The 25,481-nt window shown below is 50.6% G+C and overlaps 11 protein-coding genes and 1 non-coding gene across 12 annotated transcripts; 9 read left to right on the forward strand and 3 right to left on the reverse strand.

Moving 5' to 3' along the window:
• Positions 1 to 184: 184 nt before the first annotated feature.
• BDZ83DRAFT_749191 (uncharacterized protein) lies at positions 185 to 2,065 on the reverse strand (the record flags this gene model as incomplete). Its single annotated transcript, XM_060513733.1, has 3 exons — positions 185 to 1,781; positions 1,841 to 1,945; positions 1,998 to 2,065. The coding sequence occupies 3 exons, from the start codon at positions 2,063 to 2,065 to the stop codon at positions 185 to 187; spliced, it is 1,770 nt and encodes a 589-aa protein (XP_060368546.1).
• Positions 2,066 to 3,294: 1,229 nt separating this feature from the next.
• BDZ83DRAFT_749192 (uncharacterized protein) lies at positions 3,295 to 4,088 on the forward strand (the record flags this gene model as incomplete). The annotated part of the gene is made up of 3 exons (XM_060513734.1): positions 3,295 to 3,688; positions 3,769 to 3,869; positions 3,939 to 4,088. 3 exons carry the CDS (start codon positions 3,295 to 3,297, stop codon positions 4,086 to 4,088), a joined length of 645 nt encoding a protein of 214 aa, XP_060368547.1.
• Positions 4,089 to 4,869: 781 nt separating this feature from the next.
• Positions 4,870 to 5,815, forward strand: BDZ83DRAFT_609405 (uncharacterized protein). Its single transcript, XM_060507528.1, has one exon. The coding sequence runs from the start codon at positions 5,117 to 5,119 to the stop codon at positions 5,687 to 5,689; it is 573 nt and encodes a 190-aa protein (XP_060368548.1). The 5' UTR covers positions 4,870 to 5,116; the 3' UTR covers positions 5,690 to 5,815.
• A 519-nt stretch (positions 5,816 to 6,334) lies between these two features.
• BDZ83DRAFT_717086 (uncharacterized protein) lies at positions 6,335 to 7,053 on the forward strand (the record flags this gene model as incomplete). Its single annotated transcript, XM_060511909.1, has 3 exons — positions 6,335 to 6,382; positions 6,435 to 6,760; positions 6,876 to 7,053. The coding sequence occupies 3 exons, from the start codon at positions 6,335 to 6,337 to the stop codon at positions 7,051 to 7,053; spliced, it is 552 nt and encodes a 183-aa protein (XP_060368549.1).
• Positions 7,054 to 7,895: 842 nt separating this feature from the next.
• On the forward strand, positions 7,896 to 9,557 carry BDZ83DRAFT_664776 (alcohol dehydrogenase GroES-like domain-containing protein). The gene is made up of 3 exons (XM_060511082.1): positions 7,896 to 8,322; positions 8,379 to 8,523; positions 8,579 to 9,557. The coding sequence occupies exons 1-3, from the start codon at positions 8,116 to 8,118 to the stop codon at positions 9,307 to 9,309; spliced, it is 1,083 nt and encodes a 360-aa protein (XP_060368550.1). The 5' UTR covers positions 7,896 to 8,115; the 3' UTR covers positions 9,310 to 9,557.
• Positions 9,558 to 9,780: 223 nt separating this feature from the next.
• On the forward strand, positions 9,781 to 11,353 carry BDZ83DRAFT_609408 (uncharacterized protein). The gene has a single exon (XM_060507529.1). It carries the CDS (start codon positions 9,921 to 9,923, stop codon positions 11,175 to 11,177), a length of 1,257 nt encoding a protein of 418 aa, XP_060368551.1. The 5' UTR covers positions 9,781 to 9,920; the 3' UTR covers positions 11,178 to 11,353.
• Positions 11,354 to 11,907: 554 nt separating this feature from the next.
• Positions 11,908 to 12,333, forward strand: BDZ83DRAFT_609409 (uncharacterized protein). Its single transcript, XM_060507530.1, has 2 exons — positions 11,908 to 12,012; positions 12,068 to 12,333. Exons 1-2 carry the CDS (start codon positions 11,950 to 11,952, stop codon positions 12,254 to 12,256), a joined length of 252 nt encoding a protein of 83 aa, XP_060368552.1. The 5' UTR covers positions 11,908 to 11,949; the 3' UTR covers positions 12,257 to 12,333.
• BDZ83DRAFT_609410 (Calycin-like protein) lies at positions 12,317 to 13,313 on the reverse strand. Its single transcript, XM_060507531.1, has one exon. The coding sequence runs from the start codon at positions 13,110 to 13,112 to the stop codon at positions 12,555 to 12,557; it is 558 nt and encodes a 185-aa protein (XP_060368553.1). The 5' UTR covers positions 13,113 to 13,313; the 3' UTR covers positions 12,317 to 12,554.
• Positions 13,314 to 13,556: 243 nt separating this feature from the next.
• On the reverse strand, positions 13,557 to 15,902 carry BDZ83DRAFT_570433 (heterokaryon incompatibility protein-domain-containing protein; the record flags this gene model as incomplete). Its single annotated transcript, XM_060504304.1, has 2 exons — positions 13,557 to 14,157; positions 14,242 to 15,902. 2 exons carry the CDS (start codon positions 15,900 to 15,902, stop codon positions 13,557 to 13,559), a joined length of 2,262 nt encoding a protein of 753 aa, XP_060368554.1.
• A 1,125-nt stretch (positions 15,903 to 17,027) lies between these two features.
• BDZ83DRAFT_609413 (uncharacterized protein) lies at positions 17,028 to 20,412 on the forward strand. The gene is made up of 6 exons (XM_060507532.1): positions 17,028 to 17,709; positions 17,772 to 17,881; positions 17,941 to 18,111; positions 18,173 to 18,197; positions 18,254 to 18,820; positions 18,871 to 20,412. Exons 1-6 carry the CDS (start codon positions 17,252 to 17,254, stop codon positions 20,228 to 20,230), a joined length of 2,691 nt encoding a protein of 896 aa, XP_060368555.1. The 5' UTR covers positions 17,028 to 17,251; the 3' UTR covers positions 20,231 to 20,412.
• Positions 20,413 to 21,659: 1,247 nt separating this feature from the next.
• BDZ83DRAFT_129340 (uncharacterized protein) lies at positions 21,660 to 23,042 on the forward strand. The gene has a single exon (XM_060501201.1). The coding sequence runs from the start codon at positions 21,938 to 21,940 to the stop codon at positions 22,736 to 22,738; it is 801 nt and encodes a 266-aa protein (XP_060368556.1). The 5' UTR covers positions 21,660 to 21,937; the 3' UTR covers positions 22,739 to 23,042.
• An 84-nt stretch (positions 23,043 to 23,126) lies between these two features.
• BDZ83DRAFT_t73 lies at positions 23,127 to 23,208 on the forward strand. The gene has a single exon. It is a non-coding gene; the product is annotated as a tRNA-Ser (tRNA).
• The last annotated feature ends 2,273 nt before the right edge of the window (positions 23,209 to 25,481 follow it).

The following is a 25,481-nucleotide window of genomic DNA, read 5'->3' on the forward strand; positions in this document are numbered from 1 at the left end:
CCACTAGACAAAACGCTCAATCTAGGAGTGTTTGAAGGCGAGCTTCAGGTAATTTGCAGCAAAGGGCGTGCAGTTTTCATAACAAACAAGACGTCGTACCTCAAGATCTTGGACTTGAACAAGCATTATGAGTCCACTTCCCAGTCATTAATACACGAATCTATGTTGCCGACGGTACTGCTTCTTAGCAAACCATCGACAAAGATTCCTCGACGTGCTTCCACTCCTTCACATCGGGCTGCCATCTAAACATCCTGCCTGACACATCCCCTTCGCGACTGAAGCGCACCTCGCGTCTCGACATGCGCGACCACTGCTCAACGTCGTCTCCCTCGGCCGTATTCTCATCCTCAATTGCTACGTTTTTCAGTGCGACGCTGTGAAAAGCCCTGCTGTCCCAAAGCCCATCTCGACGGTGGTACTTGCCTAGCAGCTCCGTCGCCTCTCGTCTCACACTGTCCTCTCGGCATCGACAGGCGACGATTAACAACGGTAGGGTTGGACCATTGTCCATGCTGAAGGTCTCGGTGCATCCGCCGCAGTTTTGTTGCGCCGACAGAACGATACGGCTAAGCTGGACCATTTCGCGGAACGACGGCGTCAGCATGATCATCACCCTGATATCCTTGTAGCTCAGACTTGAGACATCGGTCCAGAGAGTGAGGTACTGCACGCGCAAGTTACAGGCGTCCACGTAGGCGTGAAAATCGCGTTCCTGATTCGCCCGCAGGGTGTCGTAGACACCTTGAAAGGCATTCTGCCAACGTCGTAGATGGCCAAGGAACTCAGGGAGCACAGTGGCCAGCTCATCCAGGTGACTCGGAGATAGAGCTGGCCGTACGTAGCTTCCCACCAGCATCTCTTTTGAAAGTCCGTCGACAAACATTTCCGTGTAGATGGGACATCTATGACACGTGTAATGCTGCACGACCCTCCACCAACGCCGTGCCATGTGGATATCTGTGAAGACGATTGGCATCTCCTCGACTGCGTAGGTGCGCTTGCTGCCCCGACAACACCAACTAATTTGCGAAGCATCCTTGGAGTGCAGCACATTGTGCGACCAAGCCTGCATCGTCAGACCCTGAAACACCCACGCAGCATCGTCGCACACTGCGCGGATGGAGTCCGTCACGGGACTGTCCTCGACCATAGAGCGCTGGTTGAAATATGTCTCCATCATCTTGTAAGCATGATTCACATGCGACAGCGCAGCGTTGCGGTCGCCATGGAGACACTCGAATGTGACGAAAAGCACACAGCAGACGATGGCCCAGAGCATGTTCTCGCTTGACGGTTGAGAGCTGCGAACAAGCTTGATCGCGCGGCCATATTGCTGGAGAGCGAACTCGTAGTGCGGTCCATTATCATGGAGTTCCTTCCGGCTTCGCCTGATGAGTGATGGAACCAGCGCGCGAGCCATCCCAGCCATGGCAAGGGCGGCGTGTTTGATTGCTGGCTCACGGCGTGCAAGCTGCGGGACAACGCGGACCATGATGTCGTTGGGAAAGAGGTAAATGTTAGCCACGAGATGCTGCCAAAAGTCAAAGTAGACCTTCTCCTGCGGGTTGCTGAAGAACGCGGATTCATAGCCGGGTTCCCTGAGTACAGCGGCAGGCCAAACCCGCCAAGTTCCCTTTGAGATGATCGGGCGTGGTTGTGTTTGTCGATCTGGTTGCTTCTGCTGGAACTCATTGCCTTCACATACGCCAGGCCCTCGAGGCGACTTGGTGCATTTCAGACAAAAGGGGCGAGTTTCATCGCATTTGATGTGTCGCCGTCTAAAAGTCCAGGGTCAGTATCGAACAGGACATGTAGCCAAAACGGTACAGCAACTTACTTGCACGTAATGCAACCCGACCGCACTTTGCCTGCACAACTTCGCTTAACTCGTGGTCGCTTCCCTAAAGAAAATGTGGCCATCTGGGGAGACATTCCCTGGATTCTGCAGTCCCATGTCAGACTAGAACGACGGTACGTTGGCACATGCGGCGTACCTCTTCTTCCCGCGTCTCACGGTCGGCAGCGGGGCAAGCCCATCGACCAGGTCCAAACTCGACGACATCGAGTCGGAGCTCGATGCAGCGGACTTTGGTTGCGAATGTAAAGTATTCATTTCGAGAAAAACATGTAAGATTGGAACTTGTGTAAGCTTCCATGGAGGGGAAACCGTTTTAAACCAACTGCCAATTACCGCTGCCTGCTGGATATCACTCCGAAGTTCCGGCTATCGTCTAGGATTTGGCCGACTAGCGCTGTAGGGCAGAATCCTTCGAAGGATCACCGGTCAACCCCCAAGCTCCCGTCTCAAAATCTCACCTAGGACAGGGGCTCTAGTATATCCCACTTGGCCGATATTGGACGACCAACGAACCTAAAGAGGAGAACTTTCTAAAGGATGGCTTACATGTGCCCGCAACAGAACGAATTTGCCATCACCGTGCCGAGTGGCCTAAACTCATTGCGACCAAGGGATGCCCAAAACAGCACATGGCAGTTCGGCTGGCCAATCATACCATTCAGCGCCGTCTTTGAAACTTTCTCAGCCACAAAGGATCTCCCAGTTTGACGGAGCGAATCTTCCCATTGAAAGGGAGAATGTCGTGACTGCTGCAGAAGCTAGGTATTCCAGATCGTGACGGAAGGATTACAACCAATCACTGTTCTCGACCGTTCGGCTCCAGCCGCCTTTGAGTTTACGACATCGGATATCTTATTGCCATCACTCATCAACACATATCTGGGAAAGATGGAGGATAGGTTAATGATCAATCGAGGCGATCAGAGTTCTAGTATCCTTGAATATTCAATAGGCATTACAATGCAACCATAGCCAAACCTGTAGATGGCAAGGGGATGTGACGGAACCGCCGACACTTCCTTGACATCTCCGCTCTACTTCGACATTGTTTCTAGATGCGAGGTTTCCCCAGGAACCGAAGATATCGGAAACGCACGCACTCAATTTCTATTGATAAGTCGTGTCGAAATCTGATGGCGAAGAAAACAAAGGGAGCCTCTGCGCCGCTGAGAAGGCGGATCCATGGAGCTCGGTTTCGTCTGCAACTCGCCTGTTTGAGACGAGCGAACTCAGAATGATGTCAAGAGAACTCAAAAGGCTCAAGGAAAAATCCTACCCCACACACGAGCATGAAACAATTAAGAAGACATTTCAATCAAAATAAAAATTCCAATTGCACTGAGCCTGACTTCAAAACCTCGACGCTATTCCCGAAGTATTCTTCCTCATGAGATCGACCAGCAGGTTCAGAAGAGACTATGCATAGCCAAAAGATGCACCTAGAGGTTCGGCGATGTACCGAGAACGACATCCCCCGCGTCTTCGAGATAGTCTCCTTGGCATTCGCCAACGACCACAAATTCGTCGATGCAGTTTTCCCTGAGCACAGCACCTCCGAAGGCCGCAAGTTGGGTAGCGAGCGTATGCTCGCCATGTTTCATGGGGATCCTTACAGCATCTTCCTGAAGTGCATCGACACGAACACTGGCCAGATTGTTGCGGCTGCAAAGTGGAACGTCTACAAGGGCGGCCCTCTCCCGCCGCCGCCTGAGCTTGGTGGTGACTACTGGAAGAACGATGAGGAGAAGAGATTTGCACAAGCTATCTTTCGTGGCTTTCTTGCGCCGAGACAACGAGCTATCGAGGAGAGTGGCGCAAGATTGGTTGGTACGTTGTAGAAGCTCATACGTCACCTGATTTACTTGAACCACTGAAGCTAATCTTTGGTTCACTTCCGCGAGCTATAGCACTTGATATGTTGATGTGTGATCCTGAGTTCCAAGGCCAGGGAGCGGGGAGACTATTAGTAAGAGCCGGCCTTGCTATTGCTGATGAGATGGGTGTCGATGTAAGTTGAGACTTAGCTTTCTTGTGTTATCTCATCAAGAAAAGACTGGAGACTGATTTTGTGATACAGGCGGTCGTAGAGGGTTCGGATCGAGGCAGAAGACTTTACGCGTCGGAGGGCTTTGATGGCCCTCATTATGTTTGTCCCGTACCTGAAGAGTTCGCCACACGACGGAAACAGACGTACTGGTGGATGAGGCGACCCAAGACTAGTATCTAAGAGAGTTGCATGAGTTCCAAGCTTCATGTGTTCTCATTCATCATTGTTAGTTGTTGTGGCGAAGACCTTTGGCGAAGCTCGGGATGATCTAAGGACTATAAGCGCCAACCTTGTGCCACGAGTAGCAATGTGCCGATGTCTTAATGCCGCTTCAAATTTCAACAACCCACCCACGTGCGTTTCAGAGCTACAGTTACATCGAATTGCTCTGTGCCGGCGTTCCTGAACATTATCTATGTGAGCGACAGTGTCGGCTCACCCTCACATTACAATCTATCAGTTATTTGCAGCGGATACTGTTGCTAGACTAAGTACATCCACTCACACTGTATGCCTGACGCGGTTGTCTTATCAATATTGCGACTGGGCTACCCCGTGCATTCTGCTTGTGGCCCAACGAGTGTCGATCATAGTCAAGTATGTGAGTGCTATTGGGTAGGTGCACTTCGTCACTCGCCGTAAGCTGCATCGATGCGAGGGTAACATGCACAGAGGCGGGGTTGGCAGAGCCTGCTTCTGGGAACGAAATCCGGGAATATGTGTTGAGTTCTCCCCCGTCCTCTTTGGTTCGATGCATCCATTGTCGTTTATCTTCTGTTCAAGAGTCAAAAGTCCTCCACGCTCTCATCGTTGCTGCTACATAACGTATCATTCTGTTTTCAAAGGTTTGCGAGATTCTCAATCTGTTCTCTTGAAGGTCTTTCGAGGATATTTGATAAGGCAGCAGGGACCGAGAACAGAGAAATATACGCTTCTTACCACCTGTCATCAGCATGGCTTTCGACCTTGAGGAGGCAAAGACTCACCTCAGAGAACACGGATGGGTTTGTGTCCCGTCGGTTCTCACAACAGAAGAGGCTACCGGCGTACTTGACCGGCTATGGAATGCAAAAGCAGCGGCTGAAGCTCGTGGCGAGGACACATACCTGTCGTTCCTAGATCCCAACCCCAGCAACGTGCGGGTGTTTTACTTGCTCGAGCTCGACAAGATCTTCCGAGAGCTCATTTCGCACCCGACTGCCATCTCCATGGTCAAGGCTGTGCTGGGCGAGAACTTCCTCATCAGCAACTTCACTGCGAACATTGCCCGACCCGGATCGCAGAGTATGGCCTTACATTCGGATCAGAGTATTGTCTTTCCCGATCCGTGGCAGAACGTCTGGGCGCTCAACGTTATCTGGTGTCTGACAGATGTCAACAAAGAGAACGGTGCAACCCAATACATACCCGGGTCGAACAAGTGGGCTTATCGCAAGGAGGTGCCCGATAATGCACCAGAGATGCTGGTCCCTTTTGAAGGTAAAGCCGGCGATATTATTGTCATGGACGGTCGTGTGTGGCACACCTCTGGTAGCAACACCACCGAGGATCAGGACCGGGCACTTCTGTTTGGATATTACACTGCGCCATTTATGCGTCAACAGGTCAACTGGACAGCCAAACTTCCCAAGGAAGTCCAGGATACCTGTAATGAGGAACTGAAGGAGTGGCTTGGCCTCAATCCTGTAGGAAATATTGGCATGACGGGAGATCTGAGGTATATGTCGGTGCAGTACCCTGAAGATAAGAAGAAGGCACGCGAGACGGTTGCGGCTGGTTGACTCCGTGAGTCCAGCCGGTTTAGCTTTTATTCCATATCTGTCATGCCGGCCATAGTAGCTATTTCAATTCATCTTCGCCAAGACAAACATGCCTTGGTAGAACGATGCTTGCCGAAATTTCATGACATATTAATACAAAGAAGTATACTGCATTATCGCCGCTACATCGACAATTACTCGGTTATCATTTCGTTGTCTTTGTTACGCATTGTGATTCCCTAAATGCTACATTAGTGGACGAACCATGGTCTTTAATATTCGTCTCCCGGGTAATAAGCGTAACATGTTTTGAATTGGAGCATTTGAGGTACCACAAGACTTCTGGTCTTAGGTGCTACATCAGGATCAATGGCATAAATGCATACAATGTCTGCATGTCCTTGGTGATAGATACATCATGGCCACATCACACTGAATCACTTATGTGTTATCTAGCATAGATTTGAATCCCTTGTTACCACCCTTCAGTCTATTCACCTAAGGCTTCAGGGAAACAGGAATGTGTAAAAGAGGACAGAACCGCCAACTTCGTTTTCAATTGTCCGTAACATATGCTATTTTAACTGCACTCAGCGAGGCAATTCTGAGACTACAGTAAGACCGCACTACCATCTTTGTCCATCACCAACCGTCACACACTCCAAGATGCAATTCAGAAACGTTCTCTTCCACACTGCAATGTTCGCAATCAGCGTAGGATGTTCTCTTCCTTCATTCCAAATTTCCGTTTACTGACGTGAACCAGGCTTCTGCTCTCCCCAGTCAAAACCAAGTCTCGGAACTTCAAGCCCCTATTGATGGATTCGACATCGTTATCACGCAGTGGGAGGTCCAGGCCAGCCCTGGAGGCGCGAAGTTGATTCTTTCCGGAACGGTCGAGCAGGTTCTTGCGGAGCTCCAGGTTATCAACCCCAATTACGCGGAAGACTTTGACCTCGACTTCGAGCTTCCCTCTCCTGCTGTTCACAAGCGCAACGACTTTGACAACGCCGCTTTCGCGTGCAACGTCACCAATGCTATGGCTGATCAGATTATCATCGTCAAGGGTGCCAAGCACCTCAGAGGCGTCAAGTGAAAGCCTCATCAACCACCTGGACCTAAACATGCGCTCTTGTGAGCTGCAGCTGGAAATCTGCAATATGGTGGTGTAATCATGTAGGCAAATAAGAAATATCATCTTCAAAAGGCCACTTGAAGCTAACTTTATGCAGGCACAGACTTCTCGCGAGCTTGATTCCTTCGCTCTGATTGCTGACGGTACGGATCATATCATTCAAGTCTGCAAGACCAATGGCGAGTGGATTGATGGTCAAACGTGGCACAAAGGTAACTGGAGTGTCATCGTTGGCCGCGCCAACTGCTAAGTCGAGTGAGCCAAAGTGTCTGCTGAGAAAATACGAGATTCAGCAATACACTGACAGAATGAAAGGGATTGGGGGTAAGTCAAGGTCATAAGCCAGGATGTCCAGAGCACTCCTTCTTCAGTTTAGAAACGTTCTACCAGTGATTGGAATCCTTGTTTCAGTCGTTAGTACTCTTTCATTCTCTTTTCGAAGATCTGTGAACATGAACGAGCTATGATCTGGGAGCTCGGTTACTTCTAGCGTAGTCCGCACCGTTTAACCTTTCTAGGGACAGTCTGCGAAGCAATTTTATCGACCCAGCATCTCCAGAAAACGGTATATTGGTTTCGACCAAAATGCAATCTCTGACCATACTCTTCTTTTCGAGGTAACACGCTGGTACAGATTTTCTGGATGTTGTGATAAATATTTGCCCTAGTCGATGTCGTCGCACCGGTCTAAGCATTGTAGTGGAACCCCGGTTTGGCTCCAATGAGGCTCTGAGCCTACGTTTGGCATCCCTTGAATCGGCATTTGAACTTGGATCGACAGCATTGGAGTTCCAGACCTATGAAGACTTACAATAGCAGTGATTATGAGCTGCCGGACCGAGTCGATGAAAAAAGACTGTCGTCATGAGGCTTCTAGCATGTAGTGTATGTCTCCCAATCCGGCAAGCTATTCGCTCAACGAAGCCAAGGGGGAAGCTAGCTCACTCTGAGCGCCACCGGTTGTCACACCCGGGACTTTATCTCCTGACTTAGCGCGATTATTTCGGCGCCTACCGAGACGTTGGTGGGGATTTCATAGACGTCATTCACCTATGCATCCTCTCCAGATATTGAACAATTGGGATTGTGCGCCCGGAGGTCCAGCTGCGGTTTGGCTACGTTGGCTGCAGCAGTAAGAGCTCTGACGCGGGGAAGATTGAGGCAATCCGAGCGTCATCAGTTGTCTTCGTGAGTATATAAGCAGAAGTAGAGTACAATTATCAACAATTGCAGTACCATTTTAACTTGCAATCGAGGCAATAAAATCTAAAAACAGCAAGTCTAGTCATAACAACCGACACTACCCGTCAAAATGAGCTACCCAGAGAAGTTTACTGGCTTCTGCACCGCAGGGCCTAGCTCGTGGAACAAATTCACCAAAGAAACTCTCACACCAAAACCCTTTGAAGATCACGACATTGACGTGCAGATCGAATGCTGTGGTGTCTGCGGGTCTGATGTTCACACTATCACTGGCGGCTGGGGCGAGTACGAGGGTCCCCTGTGCGTCGGCCACGAGGTATGTCTTGTTTCCCCAGATCTTAGTCTCGAAATGTGAGATTGATGGCCATCAAGGTTGTTGGCAAGGCTGTTGCTGTGGGGAAGAACGTGAAGGAGATCAAGGTGGGCGACAGAGTTGGTGTGGGTGCTCAGGTCTGGGCATGCCTCAAGTGCGAGCAGTGCAAGAACCAGAATGAGAACTACTGCCCTCACTTGGTTGGTAAGTTTACTGTTTGCAGCAGACTTTTTGACCCAGCGCTGACATCGTCTGTCAGACACATACAACGCCAAGTACGAGGATGGAAGCCAAGCACATGGCGGCTTCGCCAGTCACATTCGCGCGCACGAGTACTTCACCTTCAAGATTCCCGATGCGATAAAATCGGAGAATGCTGGTCCACTGATGTGTGCCGGTCTCACCACATACTCACCTCTGGTACGGGGTGGTGTCGGCCCGGGGTCCGTCGTCGCTATCGTCGGTATCGGCGGACTCGGCCACCTCGGTCTGCAGTGGGCCAAGGCACTCGGAGCGGAAGTCTACGCTGTTACCCACTCGCCGGACAAGGCCGAAGACTGCAAGAAGCTGGGTGCCAAGGAAGTCATTGATACCAACAAGAAGGACTGGGCTAAGCCTTATGCCTTCAAGTTCGACTTCATGCTCAACTGCTCCGACATGACCAACGAATTTGACCTACAGACCTACCTGTCCACTCTCAAGGTTGGTGGCCATTTCCACATGGTTGGCTTGCCAGACAAGCCTTTGCCTCAGTTCCCCGCAGGCCTCTTCGCCAGCAACTCTGCCAAGATGTCCGGTAGCCATATCGGAAACAACCAGGAGATGAACGCCCTGCTAAAATTGGCCGCCGAGAAGGGTATTGCACCCTGGGTTGAGACCATTGACATTTCGGAGGCAGGATGCAAGGAGGCTGTTGAGAGAGTGAAGGCGAACAAAGTTCACTACCGCTTTACCCTTGTCGGACACCAGAAGGCATTCGGTACTGCTTGAGGTTTTAGAGAAAGAGAATAGAGAACACGTGAATAGAACCATCAAATGACCCCTTGTTCACAAACTGGTTGATTGGACCTGTCCAGAAGTTGAACTAGCCTGCTTCGACAATCTACTTGGCCAGTACAGAGGTGGAAGAAAGTCCCACTTACTGGTGGGTGTCGTTGAGTGTGATGGTGCTGACTTACCCCGCTCCCTAACTTCCTTATGCGGCTTGCTGATAACTCAATTGGTAACATACCTCGAGGTACTGCAGGGCGACTGATGGCAATACTCGAAATCCTCGGTCTTGGGGATTGAATGATCGGTTCGTAGGATTTTTAGAGGATTTCACTGAAGCTGACGTTGCGCCCATTTTGGGTGAGTCTAGATCCAAGGTAATGGGTCGGTGGGGTGGGAATTCTGACAAAATACTGGATCTCAGATTAAAGCTGACTGCTGGCTGATGTGAGACAAGGTCGGGTTAGAGTTTGACCGCATCTGTGATATATCCACGTCAACTCCTGGGCTCTTCCTTGATTCATCTGCTTCAAAAACGCCAAGTGTAGTAGCCAACAGCCCAGCTGAGAGACACATATCCCACACACCCAACCCAGCGTAAATCATCCACAATGGTGTCCGAAATCCACGTTATTTCCAAGCACGACCTCTCCAAACATGAGACCGTTGCAGTTGATCTGCCCCTGCCGCAGCTGGGCGCCTCTTCTATTCGCGTCTGCACATCCCTCATCGGGATCACGAGCAACAATCTCTCGTATGCGAAGCTGGGCGACATGCTGCAATGGTGGAACACTTGGCCCGTACCTTTGGATGCGCCGGCACCGTACAACGACCGGGCCGAATGGGGCATCGTTCCGGCGTGGGGCTTTGCGCGGGTGCTCGAGTCCAACATCGAGGCTATCCCGGCCAAGAGCCTGCTTTATGGGTACTGGCCCACGTCGTCTCATCCGGTTGACTTGTCCCTCGTTCCGAGCGAACCAAAGGGTCATTTCCATGAGGTCAGCGAACACAGGCAGGGACTTGGGAACATTTACAATCGCTACAACCTCGTCGACGAGTCTGCTCAGTCGGAAGAGTACCGAGCATGGTTTGCCAACGTCTCTCCCATTTGGAATTGCGGTTACGTCATGAACCGCTTCACCTTCGCTACGGAATTCAAGCCGGTTCATCCTCTAGGCGCAGGAGCCGGAGAGTGGACCGAAAAGGATGCGGACCTGAGCTCAGCTGTGGTGGTCAGTCTCTCAGCGTCGAGCCGTACGGGCAGGTCATTTTCGTGGAACCTGGCTAGAGACAGAAAGTCGGATGGCGGTCCTTTTGCTCTCCTCCAAGCCACCTCTACGCCAGAATCTTTGAGAGCCATCCCAAAGGCAGCGTTCGAGATCAAGACGGTCAACTACTCCGAGCTCGCCGCACAAGATACGATTGACTGGATTGTCAAACTACAACCAAAACGCGTGGTTGTAGCTGACTTTGGAGGCCGTCCGAAAGAGACAGAGGAGTTCCGCGAGGCCATCAAATCAACGCTCCCAGATTCAACTACGTTCACCAACATCCAAGTTGGAGGAGAGCCAAAGATTACGGCACCAGAGGAGGCCCTCAAGTCGATGGCGATATTCGAGAAGTGGGGACTTGTTCAGCTCAACACGACAGGTATTGTAGATGCTGGCATTGCTGTGGAGGGTGCAGGTAAATACTTTGACGGCGCTGAATCAACGTTCCAAAGGTTCCTGGAGGAGGAGAGCGTAGCAGACCTTGAGCTCGTCTGGGGAAGTGATGTGGGAGGTACAAACGGAATTGAAAAGGCATGGAAAAACATCATCCAGGGGACTTTGTCGCCCCAAAACGCATGGGTTTACAGATTGGAGTAGGGTATTATATGCCAACAGTTCTAGAACAAAAACAGTCTTGCTGGTAGCTGAGTCAATAATTCCATGATAGTTTTTGGACAATGCAGGGTGCTCGGAAGCAGAGCCGGATTTCTGATTCACTCCTATGGCTATGAATTCAAAACTCCGATGTATCCCGGCAAAATCAAATAATGCAGAACCTTGAGTACTAGTCCGAGGTGGTGATTAAACTTCTGAGTCTCAGACGACTGTTCCAGACGAACCCTCCACACAACTGAACTGAAAGCGACGCAGAGGCTTAGCCCGGCATCACCGTTCGTAGGAGCTGTTCAAGGAAATTTCATGTTATGTTGCGGCTAGATTCAGTGCGTGGCATGATCAATATTTCAGCTGAAGTCTTCATTCAGCATTTTCTACTCTCATCCATGGATTCCCTCGTTTTGCTCCTTAGTTCTAGACTTTACCGGTCGTTTGGTATCACAAGACTATTCTGGGCAACTATACCCAAGCATAGCTGATACAATAGCAGGCAGAGACTACACGATTTCACCAAGTCCCTGAGCCAGGATGCCTGGCCAGGTTGACAGATATATGAGCATTTCGACTCCAGAAAATAAACATATAAAGCGAGTGAACAGCTGCCATCCGAACAGAAGGAATCTTTTTGACCATCAGACAGATGCTCATCCAGTCCTTCCAAAGTCTTTCAACTTGCTTTCCTACTGTCTCATCTTTGTTGCTTCCACACGTTCTCAAGTATTTGTCTTTTTCATAAGTCCTCTTGACCAAGACCATGAAGTCTCTCGCCGTTCTTGCAGCACTCATGGCCATTACCTCGGCTGCTGTACCTCGCTTGGTAAGTCTTCATAATCAATACGGTTAAAATTTCGTGTCTGACTAACACATTTTAGCTGGATGGTGATGGAGGTGATCTGTTCAAACGTCAAGATAACTGCAGAACCGCTGATAGTAAGTCTTCAAATTACATAATCAGCTGTCTGCTTTCGTTTCCCAGCCAGTTTTCTAACCAGTGTAGACTTCTGCAACGACAACGACCCCTTCTTCACGAGATGTTGCGATGGTCTGAAATGTATTGTTGAGAATGATCCATCAATCGGCAGAACGAAGGTGTGCCGGTAGAAAGAATTTGGTATTGACACCAGGGTTTCCACTGCCAAGTGCAAAGGGAAATATTAGGGTGCATGTTGAAGGCATAGCGGTCCTCATCTGGATATAGGACAATCAAAGTGGTAAACGAATTTTGCTGTTTGGCTAATAGCTCCGAACTTGTATTGAATGGCAATCATTCGTGAAGAAACACATGGCTTTTTGATTTAACTCCGGCTCTTAGTTATACAAGTTATTATCTTGAAAGCACAATGCCCATCGCCAGAAGGCTCAGAACGTTTTCGCGTGCTCCTCGATCGGCACAAGATCCCCCCTTCCCTTGAAGTTTTCGACAATATCCGCCTGCTCGGACAACATGAACCTATCTGTCTGGTTTCCGAATCTCGAGAGGACTCTCCATCTCGCAAAGTCTCCCGGGTTGCGCTTATCACCATGCGCTGCCTGAGGGTTTTCCCAGTGCCCTCTCGAGAATGAGATAAGAGTCGAAATCTTCTGCTTGGGGATGTCGTACACCAAGGAGCATACCGTCCCCGTCTCTTCCAACCAGTTCACCTGCCACAGTTCGCCGGGCCGGATGCATTGATAAGTCGCCGTCTGGTAGTTTATGCGGCCGTTCATGGGCCCACCGTGGATGGCATAGACAACACGGTCCTCAGAGAAGAACCACATTTCGTACCTCCACTTTTCCGGGTTGCCCTCTGCGTCTTCGGCATCATAGTCATAGATGAGATGCGTATCCCGGATATCCTTATCGAACGTTGAATCCAGTGGCGTGTTTGTCTGGAAGCGGGGAAGGGCCTTCTCGGGGGCTCTATTTGAAAGAAACATGACTCGTGCTTGTGAGAGAGATGACGTTGAATTGGTGAAGATGTAGTTCGTGTAGAGTAATGAGTTCCGATGGGAAAAGGTGAGCTAGAAAAAGTCTAGAATATCTACTTGATCAATGTCCGAAGCAACGACTGGAAAAGAGGTAGTAGTCCGAATTGATGTTTTATGTTGCGGATGTCCGTGGAGAAGGGGTTGTTCGTGGTGTGACGGATGTGGTCTGCCTCGGCGGGTCTGTGTGGTGACATGTTTGACTCTTAGAAGACTATTACATCATAAGCCGAACTTTCCGGCTTCGTCAAGCTCTTGCACCAAGAAAAGCTAGGACGGAGCTAGTTGCGTTCCACGAGGCACTAAATCCGGCTCTGGTGAATCAGGTTCCTGGCTCATTGTGAAAGTGAGTTGCGGGCTCAACTTTTGGCTTGGCAATTGGATATATTTCGCGTTCTACATTAAACGAAAATCCTCTCCCGCCAACTCCTCCTCAGTTAATCCATCAAGTGCTTCACCGTCCATCTGTCCCAACACAAACGCTTCTCCTACAAGCTCGTAGTACGAAGGTTGGTCTCCGCGCCCTCTCTCACTCCAGAAGGGACGAAGAACACAGGGTACAGAGCATCCATACAGGATGCACACGACATCGTCGACTTTTGAATCCTGAGGAGCTATGCCGACCAACTTCCGATTGTTCTTATCTTCAGGGGCAGCCTCGCATTCGATATACTTCCTGTTCCAACAGACAGCCTGCACTCTTTTTAGATAGTCTGCTTTGAGGTTCGTCGCAGCTTCGTCTTGTTGGAGGATCGCATTCGTGTCAATATTTCCGGCCCCGGTATCGGACACAAGACAGGTCATACAAGCTCTGTGATACCAAGCCGGCGGCGCCTTTCCATCCGCATCCCGGTCTGCCACGAGCGTTCTCCAGACAGTGTCTGCGACGCCTTGTAGCTCTGTTCTCGGGTCATGCCCCAAGCTCCGCAGAACTTGCCTTGGAATGATACCTTCGTACATTGGATGAGTATCCGAGACGACTCCAATGCACAGCCCTCTGATAGTGATCGTAAGGTTCATGTCTGATGTTATCCGTCTCGCGCGGAGGACCTTTCGACCAGCCACGGGTCGTTGTCGGGACGGCGCAATGGGGTCTGCTTTATCAGTCTCCTCGCCAGTGTTCTCAGCTGAAGGTTGGTCAAGCTGTTTTGGGAGTGCATTGTCTCTGCCGAAGGAGATTGTTGGTGGAAGTCCATGAGATGCGTTGTAGCAACGGGTCTCCGGCACACCCACAAAACTGTCTCCTGTTCTTCGTCCGCCGAAGCCTTCAGTTTGCGAGCCGTAAGCAGATTCATGTACTGTTTTGATCCATGATGGAAGCTCCACGAGCCTTGGGTAATGCTCATCCAAAACCTGCTTGAGCTCAGGGAGCGCCCAGTGACGGCAAAGAATATCCAGGGATCCGCTGTCCTCTATGCACCACTTGATAAAATTAGTGTACACTTGGAGCAAGTCAATACTGTAGTCTGGTTCGGGCGGAGGGTTTCTCTCTTGCATGCTTTGTCGAAGTTGTTGCACACTGTTGCTTGATGGCAGTTTACATGTCTCCTTGGCAAGGTTGAGGAGCGTGTATATAGTATCTCTAGGATCAGACGTTTCGAATGTAGACAACGATGAGATGAGACTCTCGAGTCCTTGCCGGGGAGCATATATATTTCCGTCGACCTGTCGTTGGAATGTGTTGGACAGAACGTCGACCAGAATCCGGGCACCAAGTGGCTTCATATCCTTAATTCCTTCCAGCGACTTCTCTAGTTTCGGATCCCGCTTGATGTCTTTGAGGATGCTGTCGAATCGGAGTGCAAAAATGCTAACAGCATCTGAAAAGTCCCTCCAATTGACCTTCTTTGAGCCGCAGCGCACCTCGGCACTCTTTGCTAAAGCAAGTTCTTGAATGATCCATCGCCGAGAGAACCATCGACGTCGCATGAGATGCAGAAGCTCCGACCAATTTGTCGCGTACCTTTCTTTGAATTTCTCTCCCGTGTCGTCTTGGAGTATGAAGCTGATGAAGTCCATTGCTCTGTCAGTCTTGCCGTGCTCATCTGCAGGGCCTAGCCAAATGGCGACATTGGCTGCGGTTGAGTATATTTGACCCATGATCGCGACCTGGTCCTGCTTCTCCTTGTTGTCTTTTTGATTGATACAAATACGGTCTACCCAGATAGCCACCTCTTTGTCCGGCTGTCGAAATTCCTGGAGAAAAGCGTACAAATTCGGTTTCACACTCAACCGCTTCATCTTTCGGTTGAACTGAGTCGCGACTTCTGAAAAATCGTGCATTACCGGTACAACTAGCGGCTCGTTATCCTGAAGCATATCGACGAGAACGATCTTGTTCTCGTCTCCGCCGCCCCAGTTGTATGAAAGAGCTGTGAACTTGAAATCCTCGGGGTTTTCCACGATCTCTTGGATTGGGAATGACTTCAACTCGATAATGACTTCTGCAAATCGGTTGGGATTCCGTTTAAGTAACATGAGACGAATTTCTCCCTGCTCTATTGGGCAATCTTTGTAGTCGTATCGCTTTTCGTATAAGTTGGCTGCCCTAAGTAGCTGCTGCCCCTTCGTCAACTGGTCTTTCCGTGTGTGCGGGCCGTCAATGAACCCTGTTTGTTGTCTTTTTGCTGGGGTGGCAGGCGTGGGCTCCACTGTCTCAAAGCCTCGTTTCCTGGATGTGCTGGTGCCATTAGGAAGCTTTCTAGCAGAGGCGATTTGCCTTTGACCGTTGTGGTATTGCATGGCTTCTTCTCGTACTGAACCTGCCTCAGACATCGGCTCTGGGGACTCGAAGCGTTCGAGCGACATTTCCTGTATGCCTCAAGCGATTGAGGATATATGTACGTGAGAAATTTGATTTTCTTTTTGGAGAAGGAGGCAACAAATCAAGGCTGAATGTTGGACGAGGTAAAGCCCGACCACAACAAAGTCGAATTACGAGTGGGCGGTAAATGGCTGCAGCCAAAGTGGAATGCCGGGAAAAGTGTACAAAGCACTTGAGTGGCCAGGAGGGCGGAGTAAAACGAGGCACCGCCCTTGATATAAAAGAGTCAGAGGGGCTGGGGTCTCGGAATCTACGCCTCTTGCTGGCCAATTTCCATCTTGCGCACGCGATGATTTAGCGCATTATGCTGGCAGCATTGCAGATACCGGGCTGTGAAGGTCTTGCATGTAGCTGAAAGATCCTTTACACCCATGACAAGGGGCGGTCGATAGTTGGAAGCCGATGTGGCAAGTGGCAGTGTGCCATTAGGACTCAGAGTCCGAGAGGTCTATCCAATGAGTCCTTCGAAAGGCAGGGAATCTATTCCCAGATTGAGTGCCTCAGCGCCATTGAGGTGGGCGCTTTGCAAGGTAGACTGATCCTGGAATGCCAGCCTGCTTCCACATCGGCAATTCTTATCGCTTTCCCTATCGTTGCGACATCTCAAAGAAGACAGAGCTCAGTTGGAGGTCAGCCGGGGGTTTTCCACTTCACATGCAAGAATAGCGGCTGAACAGTCAGGATTCAAGTCTTTTGATCACCCTGGAATACCCGTTTTGTTGGTAAACATACCTATCGTTGGCCACGCTGCATCCCGCCTCGCTCTACATGTACCCTCGCCCCCCGGTCGACTCCTGTGTAAGGGGGAGAATTGCTTTTACCGCGGACGCACCCCGGGAAAGGACTCTACGTTCTTCCGGTAAGGTCTTGCATGGCCAACATGACATGCATGTGATGAAGTGCAGCTTGTTGGACGTTGGTGCATGTATTTTCATATTGGATGGTGAGCTTGGCTCGTCATAGGTCTGCCTGCTCCTTTGTGTAACATTGAACCACAGGTCCACAGCCTCCCAGGGTAGAAGCGAACCGCCACGCAGGCTTCTAGCTGGGCTCCCATCGGTGTGCCATCCAAATTGAGCCCGTCATGAACAGTCCCCTCCTCAGCTGTCTCGGGAAACGGTGCTGCGATCACCATGGAAGTCCTTCGTCAAGCATAAACAGCTCTATTGCCTATTACCATGTCGACAAAGTTGCTGCTATTTACTGACTTGGTTTCACTACAGCTTAGAACTCGCTTCTGAAGTCGTGATCAATCGATGCTGTTCAAATGGACCCCTTGAGTATCAGTATGGGCGTTCTGGCCGCGCTGCAGGTTGCTTCCTCAATTCTTTCCTTCTGTTACGACGTGCGATCAGGGATGAAGAAGATTCCTTGGTCATTGATACAGATAATCGAGGAAGTCCGCGACGTTCGAAACCTCATTGAAGCAGTTCAGTCAGTCCTCGATCAGGGAAACTTGGTTGAATCCCCAGTACCAGACCACGGCGATACGTCACTCGAGCTATCCGCGAAAATACAGCCTGCGCTTGCGACTTGCTTATCTCAACTCCAGGCACTCGAAGCTCAAATTAAGCCCGAGCTAATCGCAAATCTCTTAGACTCAAAGACAAAGGCTTTATTGAACTCGATGACGTGGAAGCTAAAGCTCAACGACACGAAAGAGTCCATTGCCAACTTGCAGCGCTGCAAAGAAGGCTTGCAACTAGCCATAACTTCTCACAACGCGTCAGTTCAAGCTTCTGCCCAAATTCATGAGATTTTTCCTGACTGAAGTCATGTTTATTCAGAGTAACACTGCGCAATGTTGAGCGACTGACCATCTCGCTTGACTACAAGATGAATGACTCTCGGGAGCAGCTTGAACGTATAGATAGCAATCTGAGCACAGCAATACTAGGTACAAGGGAACAGGTTAGATAGAGGCGACATTCTGTCATGTATTCTGACAACTTGCAGACGAGCAACAGAAGGCAGTGGTTGACTGGCTTTCTCCCCTGAGACCTCGCCAAGCTCACGATAGAGCTCTAAAGTCCCACCAAAATGGGACTTCGGATTGGCTCCTCGCTGGCCAAGAGTTTCAGGAGTGGTTGAAAGGCGAAGTCAACTTGCTGTGGCTGACTGGACCCCGTGAGTATAACCTTCTATGGTTGATTCACATGACTACAGCAATTCTAACGAGATGCTTTAGCCGGTTGTGGGAAAACGGTCATGATGTAAGTAATAGTATACATCTGGGACCACGATTCTCAGTGACTGATAACCTAGACAGAGGCCAGACCATTGACTCAGTTGCCGCGCTGGAGCAACAAGACTCTCTTTTCGCCTTTGCCTACTGTGACTTTCGTAACCCTGATACACAGATCTCGACCAATGTATTAGGAACAATGCTAGCACAGCTGTGCGCTCAACTGCATGACTTCCCCAAAGATTTATCGAGCGCACATAAGGCCAGCATGGAGCAAAACTTCGGGTCTCCTCTGACAATCGAGCTGCTAAGTGGCGCCATCGCGTCTATCGCTGCAATAAAGAGGGTTTACCTCTTCGTTGATGCCGTTGATGAAGTCTCGGATTGCAAGGCAATAGCGGAGCACTTGGTCAGCTTACTCGATCCCACAACAGCGATAAAGATCTTTGCGACAAGCCGCAACGACGTACAGATTCAACGGACATTTTCTAGCGCCCGCCGCATCTCCATGGAAGAGCACCTATCAGAGACTGACGAAGACATACAGCGATACGTCAGTTCACGACTCGAATCCGACGCTGACCTGAGTTGGCTATCTTCACGGTTAAGAGAGACCATTCAGAAATCACTCTTATCAAGGTCCTGTGGGATGTAAGTGGATTACCAGCACCAAATTTCGCTTTGCTGAATACTCCTATCAGATTCCAATGGGCAGCATGCCAGCTCGACTCTTTGAGTCAGTGTAGAACCATTCGCGACATCAAGAAGTCTCTGGGAAAGCTTCCAAATGGGTTAGATGAGACTTATGGCCGATCCCTACTGAGAGTGCCGCCCTCAGACGTCCCTCTCATCCAGAAGACCTTGACTTGGCTTGCGTTCTCACCGGTACCTATCACTCTACATGAGCTATGGGAAGCACTGGCAATCGAGAAAGGGAATGATGTCATTGACGACGAATCACGCCTTCGAAGTCCGCAAGACATCTTGGTGATTGGAAAAAGCCTCATCACCGTCTCAACTGATGGTCATGTGATGCTTTCTCATCTCTCAGTTCGAGACTATCTCGTCTCTGCTGAGATAGTCGAAGTCCCGGAAACCGCAAGGTTCTCCCTTCGTTCAGGTTCAAGCCATCAAGAGCTAGCTCAGGAGTGCCTTACCTATCTTTTGCTATCGCCCTTTTCTGATGGTCCCTCTCGTACGCAGAAGGAGTACCTGTCTCGACTCAAGCAGTTCCCGCTCCTCAAGTACGCGACCAAACACTGGTTCTATCATGCTCGCAACGCAGACTACAGTGAAGAAACCCAGGAATTGGCCATGCGGCTCTTCTCGGAATCTGGTCGGCAAAACTTCATGTCTTGGGTCCAGGTCTTCAACGCAGACGCCTCATTCAAGTGGGACGTGTATCCGCGACACGCTACATCACTCTACTATGCTTCATCTTTAGGTCTAGATGAGGTAGTGGAGTCTTTGCTTCAGTCAGCAACGCCTGAAATGATCAATGCTCCGGGCAGCCGCTTTGGAGGAACGGCCCTTCATGCCGCAGCCATAAGAGAGCACATCACGGTCATCAAACGCCTCATCCTTGCGGGCGCTGAGCCAGGCAAGCAGGACTTCAACGGTGTATCGCCGTTACCTAGCGCTGCGAGTCAGGGCAGTCTTGATGTGGTCAAGGTGTTGTTGAGGAACGGGGCTCCGATCAATGTGAAGGACGGAATGGATGGAACTACTCCACTTGAATGGGCACGTTTAAGTGGCCATGAAGATGCCGCGAACCTTCTCCTTGAAGGCTTGGAAGAGTGCTCGTCGTCGCTTCCTTCTTCACTTGGATCACCTTCTAGTACACAGGGGTCTCGGACAACCGAAGTTTCACATAGAACCGAAGAACCGCAGGTGGGGATCTGGCAGCCCGGCGTAGGGTTCTTTCCTGACTACTACGAAAAGCGCTCTGGACTAGAGTCTTCGCTTGTCCTGAGTATAAGCATTGGAGAAGAGACATCGCAAGTCGATGGCGAGTTTCTACAGTCTCTAGAGAAGACTGAGAAACCAAATCCAGTTTGGTAAGGAGGAGATGTTGAACTCAACCAAGATACTTTTAGCCTGTAGAGGTTTAGATACGGGTCGCACTTAAGCCTGCTGTCAATACTGGAGCCTGGTGTTGCCTTTGTATTTCAGCCAAAGTCCAGATCTTATGACTCTGTAATTTGTTGCCGTCATAAGTAAAAGTTTCCTAAGAAACGTTTCACACTCTCTCAACAGTCGTACTGAGGCTCTTCATCATGTCTTGCGTTGAGCGAAGATGGTTCAGGATCTGAAATCGATATCAACACCCAACCCAGATTTATTCACCCCTAAGCGCTGCGAACTACTGGTAATGTTTCATCCCCCGTCTATGCCCTACGGTAGTCGTTGTATTCTATTCCATCAGGTATACGTGAGAGCTGTCTCGGGAAGAATCGTATCGTATTAGCGACTAGTGTTCGGATCTAGAACTCAAGTAGCCTGGCCGCCACATCGGTTTTTCAAGAGAATTCTGGCAGCGCTGAAGAGTCCAATCACACTTGTAGATTTGGTAGAAGCGCGTATCTTCATGCTAGGTGCTCTCATTAGTAAATTCCATAAGTTTGGGACCCAAGATAAGTCGATACCTGTTCTAGTATCATGTGCTTTCTCATTGCATTTGTTAAAAGAGACGGTCTGCCTATCCCCACGTCGACCCAAACCAGACCGGCCGTGACGAGTTCCGAAGAATTCTTCGGCGCCGAATCTTACGTTTCCGTCGCCAAAGGTATCTTCGTAGTCTAAATTCGACGATGAGAGTTGCTAGACATGATCTAAGCATGGTTGATCTCGTCCGCGACAACGGATTTCGTTATTCTGTTACGAGGGAGGTCTCTGACTATTTGTGAGGCTTAGCTACCTTAAGCAAGTAGGTATGAAGTACCTCAAGCAGGATTTACCATATACAGTATGCTTTCACCGGTTACTTTGTGGGAGAGTGTGGTGCTGAAGATCATTGTGAGCCTAAGTTGGGCAAGTGTGCCGCGGGTTTTCAGTAAGAGTATCCTTTTTGTAGCTCAACTTCCAAATTCTATCTCCGTTCTTTTAGTACATAATAAAACCTCCAAAAGTCTGGGAGAGTTCATTCTCGTTAACTCGGTCCAGCTTTCGGAGTTACCTAGAGTATCTAAGACAACAACATCAAAGACACCTTGACAGTCATACGTTGTCGCGTTCAGGTTTACAAAGGCATTGTTGTAACAGGGGAACAGAACAGGTAGGAGAAGCAACAGTCCAGACCAGGCACCGAGATCACCTTCGCCACCTTGACTCGGCATGCCGATGCCGCGGACCTTGTTCTTTGTGATTCGATGACAAGCTGCGATACAAGGGCGGCCGTCTGGGACCCCTTTGTCCACGTTGTCTCGTCGTATTGTGACCTCGATAAGCGCCTTTGTTTTGGACGAACCAATTCTCAAGGTTAGAGGCCCTTGTCTGAGCAAGTCACAATTCGAGGTTCTGTGGTGTTCTTTCCTCAAAGCAGGGGGTCTGCGTCAGAATTCGTTGGCATATATCGAGAGAAAACTGCTGCCTCCTTCCGATCTGGAGACAGTTGGCTGTAAATCACTCACATCACATTACGAGAAAGCCACACATTCACTGCAAGGAACCCAAATCCACGATCAACAACCAACCCAAGAGATACTCGTCCAAGGTACCCAACCCCATCTTCCACCAAAGAATTTACAGAAACCACAGAAAAGCCCAGCCATGTGCATGAAAGTCTTCGCCCTCCAACGCTGCCTCAGCCCCGAAAACGGCGGCTGCGGCAGCTACTTTGCAGACTACCTCGAGCAGCGCGAATGCAACCACATGGCCTTCCCCGGCCTCCCGCAACACAACTGCCGCGCCGTCTGGGCCGGCTTCGAAGACGAGCGCAGCTCCAAAGCCATCCACCGCGACGAGTACGCCAAGCGCGCCCACAAGCTCTGCGCGGACTGCCGCGTCCGGCACCGGCTCACCTACCTCGACAGCGAGGCGCAGGCGGAACGTCGGGGCGAGTACTCGGATCGTATGAAGACGATCATCGAGGATCTGACGCGGCGCGCGGATCTGGGACAGATGGAGTTTATGAACCGGGTGTACCGCGATATGTGGGATGCTGCGCTGGGGTATGTTCAGGGGATGGCGAAGACGACGGATGGGGTGTGGGATGGGATTGAGGCAGCGCTACGACGGCACTTTGGGGATAACGGGATGGAGATGATCGTGGTCGGACACCTGGTCCAGGACTTGAAGAGTGCGAAGAAGGAGCTGCTTGAGCAAGTGATGACTTCGACAAGGGAGATGGCCACGGCGCTGGTTGGACCGAATATGGATTTCCAGCAGGATCTGGAAGCTGGTGGGTTTAGGAACGAAGGGTACATCAATGAGGAGTGGAAGTTGCAGAGGAAAACGGCTGTTGATGCTTCGAGGGCGAAAGCCGAAGCTGGGGACCTCGAAAGTGACGACGAGATGGGGCGAGACTATGGTTTGTCTGGACCGGTTGGACAGGTATATAAGCAGGCCTAAGTCCCCAAGGTGAGTGTAAATAGAATCCTCAGTGACGGGCTTACCTCTATAGCTCGACAAAACTTTGCCTTCAAGAGAGAACTGTGATGCTCAGAGCTGTTGCTTTCAGTTGATGATATCCTGATCACCACATTTCAAGATGTGATCTGACAATGTACCAAGCCATTTTGATCATGTGCTTTTGAGTAGGCCCAAGTCTATCGGCTAGGTTTTCGTTGAACAGGACCATTCAACGCTCCGGATCTGGACCGGAGCGCCCCGCCTGGAGCATGCCCGCTCGGTGGGGCCAGCGGATCTCGACTCAGGGCCACCCAATCGCTGCTGGTACATGAGCCCTCAGTTCGTGCCGGCTAGCATGGATCCTGGACTCTCTTCAGGTTCATCCACTGGCGTTGTGGCAGAGTGGTCTAATGCGCAAGACTAGAAATCTTGTTCCTTCGGGAGCGTCTGTTCGAATCAGGCCAACGTCGACGTTTTGCTTTTGCCGCGATGGCGTTCGTCTGTTATGGCTGTTTGCTATCTTTTTGCATGCCAACGGTCAGTCAGAATGTCAGTATCCGTAACTGCAGACACGAATAGGGTCTGTGGACATAACGTGACAAGCAAGCATGTGCCAGAGATCAACATCCCGCAATCGCACGGCGTTGAGCCGCCCGCCTCGTGTTCTAAGGGAGCTAGCTCAATGCGTTGACCTGGCACATTCCACATCGCCCCAGGTTCCAAAGCTCCAACGCCAGATGCGGGCCGCCGCGTGCGTGCCGTTTATGGCATGTATCGCATGTCGTTGTCGTTGCCGTTGTCGTCGCGTCGAGTCCGCTGTGTAACGAGTCGGAGCAATTGTTGTCTCGTCTCATCAGGGACCAGGTGAGGGTGAGGGGCCAACGGCGATCATAGGGATGTGGGCAGCCATCTGCCTGGCTGATTTCGTCTTCCGTTCATCCTTCCATTTGTCCCGTTGGGACGAGACGATTCAGTCGCGAAGGATGGGATGATGGGATGATCTGCGCTAGGCACTGCGGCGTTGGATAAGTGGCGATTAGTACTGGATACTCAGGTTCCCAAAGCTAGAGAATGAGAATGACATTTGCTTCACGGCGAGGTTTGCATTAGTTGTGCAGAATTCAATGGCATGTGCTTGTGCTATGCAAGTGTTCGTACTTACATAAGCCCAACCTTGTACTCATTGTTAGGTAAGCCACGTGCCTCGGCCAGCAGCCATGTGGGATGACATAATCACATAATCTATGTACACTGGTGTCTCTCGCTCCGCGTCAGAAGGATGGTGGGGGTCGGAGAAAACGGGGCCATTAGCACAGGCGGATGGATCTCTGGATTCTGGAATGGGTGTGCTTCATTTCGCCTTGCGTCTGCCATGATCCAATCAGACGCACTCGGAGGGTTTCTGATGTGCTGTGGATGTCGTGTGGATGTCGATACCTATGTGGGATGGTTGCCCAGAGTCCAGACGAGACGAGACAAGACAGAGAAAGGGAGGAATGGAGAGAGGACACAAGTAGAGACGAAGACGAAGACGAGGCAGGGAGTCGAAGATGAGCCGTCACTTCCGAGGCTGATGCAGTCGGAAGCTCTTTCTGGTACGGATACCTTGGCTCAATATTGATTTCCGGGCAGGCATCCGTATTGATGGAGGGGAGGACTGGACCCTTTCTTGCCCTTACCCGATGGCCTGCAGCAACCCTGGTGCGCTTTTCCAAGATCCATCGAGGATGACATGATGCCGATGAATGACATTGACACGGCTAGCCTGCAGCAGTGGGTGCGCCAGGCCGAGCGGTGACTCTATTCTTTCTGTCTGTCCTCTCGCCCTGCTGGAAATCCTTGGAATTGGGGTCCCGAGTCCTTGATCCTGGATGTTGGGTAACAATGATTATTAGTGTTTGCAAAAAGCCGCACGGCCCAGGAGACGAGGCCGAGTCCTGGAGTCCTGGTGGCAGCAGCCAAGGCCTTGGACTGTGAGTGTCTGAGCATTCGCCTTGTCTGCCACTGCGTTTTCAGCTGTTCCTTGGTATGATGTTCTGTGACTTGAGAAGCTCGGCACGACGATAATCACTTGAACCAGAGTAGTGATCAGAAGGGGATATGCAACGTCCAAACGAATCAGGCCGTAGACGGACGGAAAGAGACAGAGATAGAGGCCTGACTGGCATGGCATGGACAAGGTTCTCCCACGCATCCGCCAAAAGCAGCTGGGAGTAATACCACCTCACATACTAAGAACCGGGCAAGGTATGCGACAAGAGCAGAAAAGAAGTGGTGACAGCTAACGGCATCCAGCACTTCTTCGTGCCTGTCCGACCTGCTTACAGATGCTCTACAATTACCTCTATTCGTTATCTGCTGCCTTTTTCCCTTCCACCTCTTTTTTTCTTTCTCACCCCGTCATCCTGAACCCGATCCTGCCATTCTCACCACTGCTTTCCTCCCACATCTCTCCCCCGCTATACCTTGCTATCTTTACAAGGTATTCGTCCATTCATTACTCCTTCCAGGCAGGCGTATGACTCGAGTTTTTCTTCTTCCAATATCCTCCGTCTAATGCCCAGCAAGCACCGTTACCAATAGCTTGCATCGAATCTCCAAGACATCCCTCCACCACCACCACCGCCAACCAACACTCACAACGCTCGCGCCTGCACACACGCACCCGACGCCGACGCAAACTGACGCTGATACACCATCGCATCCGAGCCAGGACAGACGAACTATGACTGCGCCTCTGTCT

Source organism: Colletotrichum acutatum (assembly GCF_030867785.1).
Source record: "Colletotrichum acutatum strain CBS 112980 chromosome Unknown BDZ83scaffold_17, whole genome shotgun sequence".
In the NCBI taxonomy this organism is placed as follows: domain Eukaryota; kingdom Fungi; phylum Ascomycota; class Sordariomycetes; order Glomerellales; family Glomerellaceae; genus Colletotrichum; species Colletotrichum acutatum.

What these genes read in the sequence shown, in the direction of transcription:
- BDZ83DRAFT_609405 (XM_060507528.1), top strand. Translation starts at nt 5,117, where the DNA reads ATGGTCAAGGCTGTGCTGGGCGAGAACTTCCTCATCAGCAACTTCACT.
- BDZ83DRAFT_664776 (XM_060511082.1), top strand. Translation starts at nt 8,116, where the DNA reads ATGAGCTACCCAGAGAAGTTTACTGGCTTCTGCACCGCAGGGCCTAGC. An exon ending in CCCTGTGCGTCGGCCACGAG is followed by an intron (nt 8,323 to 8,378) that starts GTATGTCTTGTT and finishes ATGGCCATCAAG; the next exon opens with GTTGTTGGCAAGGCTGTTGC. An exon ending in CTACTGCCCTCACTTGGTTG is followed by an intron (nt 8,524 to 8,578) that starts GTAAGTTTACTG and finishes ATCGTCTGTCAG; the next exon opens with ACACATACAACGCCAAGTAC.
- BDZ83DRAFT_609408 (XM_060507529.1), top strand. Translation starts at nt 9,921, where the DNA reads ATGGTGTCCGAAATCCACGTTATTTCCAAGCACGACCTCTCCAAACAT.
- BDZ83DRAFT_609409 (XM_060507530.1), top strand. Translation starts at nt 11,950, where the DNA reads ATGAAGTCTCTCGCCGTTCTTGCAGCACTCATGGCCATTACCTCGGCT. An exon ending in CGGCTGCTGTACCTCGCTTG is followed by an intron (nt 12,013 to 12,067) that starts GTAAGTCTTCAT and finishes AACACATTTTAG; the next exon opens with CTGGATGGTGATGGAGGTGA.
- BDZ83DRAFT_609410 (XM_060507531.1), bottom strand. Translation starts at nt 13,112, where the DNA reads ATGTTTCTTTCAAATAGAGCCCCCGAGAAGGCCCTTCCCCGCTTCCAG.
- BDZ83DRAFT_609413 (XM_060507532.1), top strand. Translation starts at nt 17,252, where the DNA reads ATGGACCCCTTGAGTATCAGTATGGGCGTTCTGGCCGCGCTGCAGGTT. An exon ending in TCTGAGCACAGCAATACTAG is followed by an intron (nt 17,882 to 17,940) that starts GTACAAGGGAAC and finishes GACAACTTGCAG; the next exon opens with ACGAGCAACAGAAGGCAGTG. An exon ending in GCTGTGGCTGACTGGACCCC is followed by an intron (nt 18,112 to 18,172) that starts GTGAGTATAACC and finishes GAGATGCTTTAG; the next exon opens with CCGGTTGTGGGAAAACGGTC.
- BDZ83DRAFT_129340 (XM_060501201.1), top strand. Translation starts at nt 21,938, where the DNA reads ATGTGCATGAAAGTCTTCGCCCTCCAACGCTGCCTCAGCCCCGAAAAC.